This window comes from Palaemon carinicauda, chromosome 3 (genome assembly GCF_036898095.1).
Source record: "Palaemon carinicauda isolate YSFRI2023 chromosome 3, ASM3689809v2, whole genome shotgun sequence".
In the NCBI taxonomy this organism is placed as follows: Eukaryota; Metazoa; Arthropoda; class Malacostraca; order Decapoda; family Palaemonidae; genus Palaemon; species Palaemon carinicauda.
This window is the reverse complement of record NC_090727.1, coordinates 26,276,621-26,287,467: the sequence shown is the minus strand read 5'-3', so window position 1 is coordinate 26,287,467 and position 10,847 is coordinate 26,276,621. Positions and strand designations below refer to the sequence as shown.

Here is a 10,847-nt window from a genome sequence, read left to right as displayed (position 1 = left end):
AAAACCTTTCCTTTCCCTACCTGTCTTTTCTCTTCTCAAACTGAGTCTAATACTATCAGTGTTACCAGATCTTAATTGTGAAATTGTGAAAGACTCCGATGAAAATTAGGCTGAATCAGCTAAATTATACTATATTTTTGACGTAGTTATACCAAATTTCTATTGTAGTTTCCATAGCAAATATCATGCAGAAAATGCCTTGATAAATAATACTTCATTGATGTTTTATTCCAAAATTTAATTGTCTGAACTGTAAACCCCAACCAGAATATATATGATAATGAAGGGATTTTATTGGGAACAATTACATGAATGACACAAAAAGAGGCTCTGTCAGGAGTTGCAGAAGGTCCGGAAACCATTTTGCATGATGCCATAGCGACTATGAGGGTCATTGAAAGGGTGACCGATGTTCTGGCCTTCTGGAGTACTCTCCTCATCAGAACGGGGGAAAGGCGTAAACGTCGATGTTGTCCCACTGTTATCAGAATGCATCTTGCCAGTGAACCTTGGGGTCTGGACTGGGGGACAGTATAACGGGAGCCTGAAGTTCAGGGCCGTTGCAAAGAAGTCCACTGTCGGAGAACCCCACAAAGTCAGGACTTTGTTGGCTACTAGATGATCCAAAGACCTCTTGGTACTCACTTAGAAGTGAGGCTGCCCATTCACTAGCAACTGAATCTGTGAGATGAGATCAAAGTGAGCGAAGTTTCAGCATGTGATCCTCCAATCTGATTGTATGGGTCTAATTGCTACAATCGATTGTTCATTCAGATCTAAAGGAGGTCATTTACAGACAGATGTAACTGCTTGTTGTTTGTGGCTGGGTGAGTCAACCTGGTCAGTCTCCATATCAGAAACAATGTCTGAGATTTGGGTGGACAAAGTTTTTCTTGGGACGAATTTATTGATATTTATAAGTGCCACCCATGCCTATGGAATGTAAAAAGCAAATTGTATTAAGATAGAAACGCTAAAAAAAAAACAAGGCTTACGAAGTTCTGATAGAAAAACTTGAAGAAAAGTGTCATGAAGCAAATAAAGACTAAAAAAAAGCCCCTACAATATGCACACTGTTTCAAAATAAACTTAAAAAAGGTTGAAGAAGCCTCCAAGAAATCTGGCGCAGGAACTGATGAGGAGTATGAACCATATCTATAGTACTATGATATTCTATCATTTATAAAAGAATCAGAAACGAAACACCACCTCCTTCTGTGTCTACTGTGCAAGAGGCAATTGATAACCGCAGGCCATCAGGGTAACTGAGCAGTCACGTGACTTCCCGCACGTGGCGCAGTGAAAACAAACCACACTTTAACGTGGTGCTGCATGAACGGTCGTCTGTTAAAGCTAAATTATTCGCCATTATGCCATCATCTGATATAATATGCAAGAGGTTGCAGTGATTAAAAGACAGGTCTTGATGGCTTGGGTGCTAGGTAGAGACTGCCCTTTATTCACAGCTACATGGGACTACATGATACCACATCCCCCTTATCACATACAAAGAATTGATTACACATAATAACTAATCTGGCATATAAGTACAAAGAAATAAACGATGAAAGTTCCATATTCAAACGTATTCCATTGTTTTCATCCCTTCATAATAAACATGCATAGTACAATTTGTGATTGTGGATAATAATATAAACATAACAGCTATTATCTTTGCAGACTGGTCAGAATAGTGTTGGTTACAGCAGGGCAGTCTTAAATATGAAAATAAATGGCAAATTATATTTTATTTTTTTTTTTTTTTTTTTTTTATTTATTTATTTTTTGTTTTTTTTTTATGCAAAGAACAACAACACCCAAAATATATTAAAACAAAATGGAAACCTGATACACACGCAACGAGTGTTCGAAATGGAGCCTGTTCTCCAGTCCGAGACTCGTAAATTTTCAAATAAAATTCATTATTCTGAATCACTTATCAGTCCTGAGACTGATAACTTTTCTTGAATTTCAAACTCTGGTAACGACCTCTCAGAATTTTCGGTCATGAAACGAGGGGGGGGGGGGAGTTGTACATTATTATTTAACTTAACACTTTATGGGAATTTACGGTATGTGACCGCATTACTTTCAATATATCTGGATGGGGTTTTCACCAGCCGGCCTGACTTGGTATACACCGCTGTCGGGTCTGTAGTGTTATCACTAGTTGCGGGTCTTTGGTGGGTTATTTCGGTCTCACTAGGTGGCGGCAGCGATATATCGGCGGGTCGTGGTGGAGGCTGTGCTGATGATGTTGGAGGCTGCTGCCGGGCGTTGGGCGGTTCTGTGTTTGTCGCGAGCTGTGTCGGACGGATGTGGGACCGGTTCCTCCTGAGGCACGCTCCGTTTTGGGCTTCCACAATGTATGATTGGGGTTCTTCTGACTTACGTACCACTCTGCCTGGCACCCATGTGTGGCAGGCCTTGTCGAATATTCGGACTGGTTGTTCGGGTTGGAGGTCTGTGAAGTGCCGTTGTGTCCGATTTGATCCTAGGCGGTCCTGGAGGTGGTTGCGGGTCGTGATGTGTGCGAGATGTGGTTCGTATCTGCCTGGTAGGTCAGTGGTCACATTGCGACCAAACATGAGTTCTGCGGGGCTGGTTGTCTTATTGTCGATCGGGGTGGCCCGTAAGTGGAGTAATGCAGTATGCATATCACCGCCTGTCTCAAGGCATTTTTTGATAATCGCCTTGCATGTTCCAACTGCGCGCTCCGCGAGGCCATTGGACTGAGGGTAATGTGGGCTTGATGTGATGTGCTCAATACCCCAGGCTTTTGTGAAGTCCCTCATGGCTGCTCCCGTGTATTGAGGTCCGTTGTCTGAGACCAGGGTTTTGGGGCATCCGAACAGCGAACACAGGAATTTGAGGTGGTTGGCCACACTTTCAGATGACAGGTTTTTTAGTTTGGTGACTATCGGGAATTTTGTGAAATAATCAGTTGTGATCAGATATGTCTTGTGGCCAATTTGGAAGATGTCCGAAGCGACTTTGAACCAGGGCATTGGGGGAATGTCATGATGCGTGGTTTCACTAGGACTTTGCTGGGGCTGGTACTTCTGGCATATGTCACATGCCCTGACCTTGTCCTCTATATCCTTTGCAATGTTGGGCCAGAATACACACTCCCGTGCCAGGGCTTGTGTTTTTGTGATCCCTTGGTGGGAATGGTGGAGCTGGTCCAATATCCGGCCTCTGACCTCTTTGGGGATGATAACTTGTCGCCCTTTGAATATGACTCCGTCTTCCACGGCAAGGTATTCTCTGTATGAGAAAAACTGGCGGATATCGGGGTGACAGCCTTTTACTGAGGTAGGCCAACCCTCGATGATAGTATGCTTGAGAGTGCGCAGCACTGGGTCGGTGTCAGACCTATGGCGGACCTCTTCCAAAATCTGGGGACCAAATTTTATGAGTGCAACTGATATCACGTCGATGTCATCTAGTTCCAGTCCGTCCACTCATGTATCCAAGGGGATTTCCTTGTCATTTTGTGGGTTAGGAAGGCGTGATAGGACGTCGGAGAGTACAAGGGTTCGTCCTTCCTTGTACTTGACCCTCATGTCATACCCCTGCAGTTTCAAGAAGAGACGTTGTAGTCTAGGTGGGGCACTGATAAGTGGCTTCTCCCAGATATTAACGAGGGGTTTGTGGTCAGTGACAGCTTCGAAGTCTCTTCCGTATAGGTAGGTATGAAATCATTGCACACCGTGTACTAGTCCAAGGGCCTCTCGCTCGATATTGCTGTAATTTGCCTGCGTTGGTGTCAGGGCTTTGCTGGCGAAGGCTATTACCTTCCCGTCTTGGATGAGGGCCGCCCCGAGGCCTTTTTGCGATGCATCGACTTCAAGAGTCACGGGTCGAGTTGGGTCATAGTAAGACAGCGTGCTTGATGGTGCTATTTGGCGTTTCAGGTGTTGATAGGTGGATTCATGGTCTTCTTCCCATTGGAAGGGCACATCTTCCTTGATCAGATCTCGAAGTCTTTGTGACTGAGCTGAGTAATATGGTACATAGGGGCTGAGGTAAGTCATTACTCCCAGAAATCTCTGTAGTTCCTCTTTATTGGAGGGTGACGGCATGCTATGCAGGTCGTGTACTTTTGATGGGTCTGGCATCATGCCCTTGCTGGTATAGCGTGTTCCGAAAAACTCGATTTCTGGTTTTGAAATGGAGCATTTCTTCGAGTTTAGGCTGAGTTCGTGTTGGGCTGCACGCTGCATGAACCCCATCAGGTTTTTGTCGTGTTCCGACTGGTCTTTCCCACATATTGCCACGTCATCAGCGATGCCAACAACACCTGGGAGGTTCTCGATGATGGAGTCCATCCTGGCTTGAAATATATCCTGGCTTACATTCAGCCCGAATGGTAGCCTTGTCCAACAATACCGGCCGTGTGGTGTTCGGAACGTTGTCAGTAGTTGTGAGTCCTCGTGTAGCGGTATACTCCAGTAGCCTGCTTTGGCGTCTAGCTTGGAGAACACTTGGAGAACACTTGGAGAATACCGGGTTGATCTCTTCTAGAGTGGGAATCTTGTGGGGACATCTTTTGAGGTTTTGGTTGAGCCGCTTGGGGTCCAGACAGATCCGTAGGCTTCCATCGGGTTTTGTGACATACACAAGGCTGCTACACCAGTCTGTGTGTGCTGTTACGCGTCTGATAACCCCCTCTTTCTCCATAGTGTCAAGCTCGGACTTGATGCGGGGCTTCAGGTGGATACTTACCTTACGGGGCGGATCACAGAAAGGTATCGCGTCATCCTTGAGGTGGAGCATCGTGAGCTCTTTTAGTTTGCCGATACAGTCAAACTGTGCTGGGAATTGTGCTTTTAGTTGTTCGACTGACCTAATAGGGCCTTGTTGGCTTGGTTGCTCAGGTATTCCAGTAACGTCGTTGACATTGATATCCACAATACCAAGTTTTTGGCATGAGGGAAGGCCAAGTATGGCTGGACCAGACACATCAACCACGAAGAACTTTTCTTGCGAGAATGCTGGGTTGCTGAGTTTGCGGACGCTGAGCACTAGTGACCCTAGGCAGGGAATAATGTCGCCACTGTATGATGTAAGTCTTACTGATGGTTCTGGGGATAGTACGAGGCTGGTGGGTGCATCACCAAACATTTGCTTGTATGTCCGCAAGGGCAGCGTATTGCCACCGGAACCTGTGTCGATTTTGAGTTTCAGGGGCCCATAGGCTGGGGGGTTTTCATGCTTGACCATGAGCTTTGAGAATGCTTCTCGTTTCAGTGCCACTCCTATGTCGGATATCGTTATCATGTCGAAGTTTGGCATATAATCTGTTTCTTCATCAAGATTAGGGTTTTCATTAACCATGACTTCGTGTTGCCTGTGGTTAGGAGCCCGATTCGGCCGTCGGTAGGAGCGCCCTCTTGTCTTGCTCTGACGTTGTGTCTGCTGCATGTTGTCTCCTGGCATTGTTCTGCCTCCATCAGTTTTGCGGCACATCTTTTTCCAGTGCCCCTTGATGCCACAACCACTGCATCTGTCATTGTAAGCGGGGCATGACCTTATGGGATGGCTAAGCCCACAGTTCCAGTAGGGGTTGTCCGTAGTTTGTAGTTTGTTCCGTGGCTCGTTGCTTTCCCTTCGAATTGCATCCACGTTGGTATGGCTTGTACTTGTGTTCTCAGAGCTCATCTGTATGGAGCGTAATGATGCCGTGGAGGCCGCAATGGCCTCGTATTCTCGACCTCTCTCTAGAACGTTGCTCACAGCATAGCCCTTCGGTTTAGTTAGGAGTTCTTTCCGAAATTCTTCGAATTGTGTTCGTAGTATGGTCATTTCGATAAGTCGTTCGTTGAGTTCTCTGTCTTCAAACTCGCACTTTGTCGCTTTTTCACGGAGTCTGGCCAGGAATTGACTGATTGTTTCAGCAGGTTTCTGTTTGGTATTTGCAAATTCGAGGCGGTGAACTCGGAAATTTATTTTGACCGTTGCATCAACCTCACTTTCAATAAGCCTCCATATGTTCTGCGGCACACGTTGCTCCTGTTCAGTGAGGCCGCTCGCCAAGATACGCCTCATGCCCTCATCGCCGAGGGCAATTTTGATTTTAGTTGCTTGCATGCCCGGGTCTGTGACTTCCTGGTCTTCGAGGTATAAGTTCATGCGCGCCTTGAATGCACGAAATGACTCGGCCAGGGGCTGGTGAGCCCAGTCCATACTTGGGCATTTAGGCTGGGTCATGATTGGATTTGGTTTCGAGTGTTACACAATAGATAGATAGTGATTGGATTAATAACACAGTTTACGGTTCACAAAAAGAGACATATAATAAGAGTATGGAAATCACTACAAAAATTTGTCACTGGTAGTCGGCACGGTTTTCAGTTTTGTTTACACTGCTGAATGTACGTCGTTGTTTGGCTCATTTTGTGAAGTAGTGCGCGGATAACAATGGCCAAAATACTTGTAAGTAATCTATTCACAACTTTCTTCACTATTCTCACTGTAATCACGGTGCACTAATGTCCATTCTATGCCATATTCTGACGATATAAGTTATGTCTGGTTGTCATCTGGGCCGGTATGACAGTCTTTGTTCAGTTGCCGTTGGGTGAAAATGGCGTCATCTGCGGCCGCTGGTAATAAACTTGTGCTGATTATGAGTCCTCTTCTCAGTTATTACGGACAGGAGAGGTATGTAAAGTGTCTCTATGGTCCGGGTTTGTTGATGGAATGGCGTGGGTTGCGTTACCATGATATAATATGCAAGAGGTTGCAGTGATTAAAAGACAGGTCTTGATGGCTTGGGTGCTAGGTAGAGACTGCCCTTTATTCACAGCTACATGGGACTACATGATACCACATCATCATGTGTTATTTTCAACTGCAAGAATCACAATATGATGCAAGGAAAGATGTTACATTTTTACAAGTTCCCCAGTCGTAGCAGAAGCCCGGATAGGAGGGATAAGTGGCTTGCAGCATGCCAGCAAATGAATCCAAATGGACACAAATGGTCCCCACCAAAGAGTCGGGTTATTTGTAGTGAACACTTTATCTCAGGTATCTATGAAATTTAACATATTTTAATAAAATTTAACATTCTGGTGGTTGGTGTTCCAACAGTCTGTCTATTGGTGTTCATTATGAATTTATATTAAATTGCCAAAATACAGGTAAACCCAACATGACTGAGAAAGAACACCCAGACTACATTCCATGCATACTGCCTTTCAAGAAAGACAGCTATGCCAAAGCCAAACGACAACTTGAGAGGTATGAGCGAAATGACAAGAGAAGGCGATTGGTTTATGAGGCCAGCAGTAATACACCTCACACTTGTGTGCTGTAAACAGTTCAAAATAATTATTGTTTATCATCATTTTTAACTTGCAAGTGTCGCTAGAAGTTAGAACAGTTGTATTTTATATCTTATTACTCACCTGAAGCATTTAACTTTATATTGTAACGTGTTTTAGCAGCTCCATCCAAAGAATTAACGTAATCGTAAGCCATTGCTCTGGTTTGTTTTCACTTCGCTTGATTCCCGCGCTAGCGGTTACGTCATCGATGACGTCAGCCCGCGGTTATGAATAGAAACTAATATACATTGCATTATTATATTTCATGTAAAGAACATATTAACTTTATCCATATAATATATAATATTTCCATATATAAATGAAACTATTTCTTTTAAGGCAACCCATATGTTCAGATCCCAAAAATTTTTCAAAACCTCTCTCTAATAGCCAGTGTGTTGCACCTTAACCATTAGAATAAATCATAAAACATTTCTCGAACTTTCTCTGGTGTCACGTCCATTTAGGTCAGGTCATAATGGTGCATGATAAATCTCTTCTTGTGTCTGCTCTTTTTCTCAAGTCTCATATATTTACAAACCACAAAAACAATGGCATAAACGGCATTATCTTGGAGCAGTTCCGCCAAAGGTGTTAACTGCTCTACTGCCGAGACTGAAATGATATGACTTTCACAAAGACAACTGTGTCAGCCTAGGTGGACAGGATTGAGTGCAAGCAATTTTACTACATTCCTCTCACATGCAATAGTGACAATACTATTAGGAAGAGAAGTAAATATTCTTTGCCTTCCAGAGTTCCTTTTTACCAAACAAAGACCCATAACAGAGGATTTTTTACTTATTTCCACAATGAACTGCAGACTTTAAATCTGAAAGTGATATCTTTATGTCATATAAAGCTAATAAGACAATAAGTACTTGAATTATTAATTTCATTATTATGTCAAATTGTTTATAAATAAATATCTATTCTTTTCTATAACTGGAAATGTTTTGATTTGAATTACTCGGTCGGTTTAGTACGAGACACCACTCCGTGACTTAGAACACTGCTGGCGGTAAATATCCAGGAGAAGGCCGCACCCGTTTTTCAAGTATTAACGACGAACAACGGCACAAAACGACCAGATTGGTGTTGCACATCGCATAGAAACATGAGAAGATGAATAAAAAAGAAACTAAGACTTACTTTTACACACAAAATGTAACCATAAACCCACTACTACAATTATGGGGGACCCCAATGGGAAGCGGGGTTTTTGGGTGGGGGGAGGAGGAGAAAAGTGATTTTTGGGGCACTACCGAACCTAATTCAACCGCCTAACCTAACCTAGGGCCCTGTACCCCTATCTAGGCCTACCGGGATGGGGGCTCTGCCCCCCCCCCCCTCTGCAAATATCCCTGATATCTTCGTGCGGCCCTCTCCTAGACATTAACCTTTTATTGTATTGTATAAACGATCTGTCACAACTTTGATGTAATCAGCCACTTGTGGATGTGGGACGAGGATGAGGAAGGGGCAGGACTCTAGGATCGAATACGAGGTGGCTTTGAAGGGGATGGGATGAATGGAGGGGTGGTGGAAGCTATGTATGGGTGACACGATTGCACGATACTGTTGAGTAGTTGAGTAGGTAGAAGAAACTCTCTCTCTCTCTCTCTCTCTCTCTCTCTCTCTCTCTCTCTGCGCATTCTTTGTAAATTGAGTGACAGTTTAACAAGACTCCATATATTACAGAAAGCTTAATATGTGAGAGAGAGAGAGAGAGAGAGAGAGAGAGAGAGAGAGAGAGAGAGAGAGAGAGAGAGAGAGAGATATTAGTTCACCAAACTTTTAACTGAGCACCACAAGGTACTAGAAAAGTTGGAAGACCCAGGCCTACATGGCTGAGGATATGAAGCGTGAAGTAGGAGATAATGAATGGAGAATTATTGATCTAAAAGCTCAAGACAAAGATGACTGGTGAAATCTAACCGAGGCCCTTTGCGTCAATAGGCGTAGGAGGAGATTACGATGATGTATATATATATATATATATATATATATACATATATATATATATATATATATATATATATATATATATATATATATATATGTGTGTGTGTGTGTGTGTGTGTGTGAATCATTTTTCTTTCATTTGCTACAAGTCTGATCTTCATTTGCTATAGACTGTTGTAGTGTGGGGAAGCTGTTGTGGTCATATGATATATGGTCGATCTCTAGGGAATTGTACTGCTTGATAAGGCAATGTCACTGTCCCTTGCCTCTGCCATTCATGAGTTGTCTTTTAAACCTCTCAAGAATGTACTGTGTTGGTCTATTGGTTGCATTAGTGAACGAATGTTTTACAAAATGATCAATACAGAAAGAAAAAACTGAATTTTCTGGTGTCTACTCATCAAATTTCATTGTTTTTTCGTCCCATTAGACCAGTTATTACAAAATGACGTCAACAAATGTTCAGTTGTCAACAAAATCCTAATTAGTAGTAATTATAGTCACTTAATTTCATTTAATTTATCTATTCGGCATTCATTAATTTATTTGAAATAAATATGGGGTGTTTATCAGCGTTCTCTCTCTCTCTCTCTCTCTCTCTCTCTCTCTCTCTCTCTCTCTCTCTCTCTCTCTCTCTCATTTCATCACACTGCTTTTTCAAGTCGCAATTTAGCTTTTAGACTTATTAGGATTCCATTTTGTCCCTGTGAGTTTTACATAGGCTGTTAATTCAGGATATTTAGTCACAGTAGTTGTCAATTTTGAAGATAATTTGAAAAATAGTTTTAAACTTTTAAGATACACAGGTTTAAGATAGTTTCATAGTTTGAAGATAGTTTCAAAAGTTTTGAGATAGTTTCGAAAGTTTTAAGATAGTTTCGAAAGTTTTAAGATAGTCCCGCAAGTTTTAAGATACTTTTAAAAGTTTTAAGATAGTTTCAAAAGTTTTAAGATAGTTTCGAAAGTTTTAAGATAGTTTCAAAAGTTTTAAGATAATTTCAAAAGTTTTAAGATAGTTTCAAAAGTATTGCAATAGTTTCAAACGTTTTGAGATGATTTTAAAAGTATAGTGATAGTTCGAGTGTCATATTAATCGCAATAAAATCTTATCCTTACTCTCTCTCTCTCTCTCTCTCTCTCTCTCTCTCTCTCTCTCTGCCAAGGCTAACCAAATAAGACTTAAAACTGCATGAATTATGTATGTTAAACGTAGGGATCAGGAGCCATATTACTGTTCCATTTAATATAATGGAAAAAGCCAATATGAAATATCTAATCTAATACGATAATAAACAAAATCCAATAAGGGTAAATGAGTACACAGTCTTTCATATTGTATAATGACACTTTGTGTGTATCCAGTTACCTGGAGCAAACTGTTCTCGCCCTTATGATGTCAGACAGGAAGGGTGATTATTTACGTTGCCTTTTTACAATAGCATACGTCTTTTTACTTTGCTCTCTCTCTCTCTCTCTCTCTCTCTCTCTCTCTCTCTCTCTCTCTCTCTCTCTCTCTGAATATATATATATATATATATATATATATAT

At 42.2% G+C, this 10,847-nt stretch overlaps 1 protein-coding gene across 1 annotated transcript in view; it reads right to left on the bottom strand.

Annotated features, from left to right (window-relative positions):
* Positions 1 to 484: 484 nt before the first annotated feature.
* LOC137631066 (fibrinogen- and Ig-binding protein-like) overlaps positions 485 to 10,847 on the bottom strand; it is an 18,166-nt gene continuing 7,803 nt past the window's right edge. Inside the window, exons 2-3 of the mRNA XM_068362673.1 lie at positions 795 to 933; positions 485 to 681 (exon numbers count right to left, since the gene is read on the bottom strand). Coding sequence (XP_068218774.1) covers positions 485 to 681; positions 795 to 933 — 336 coding nt within the window. The remainder of the gene's footprint in view (positions 682 to 794; positions 934 to 10,847) is intronic.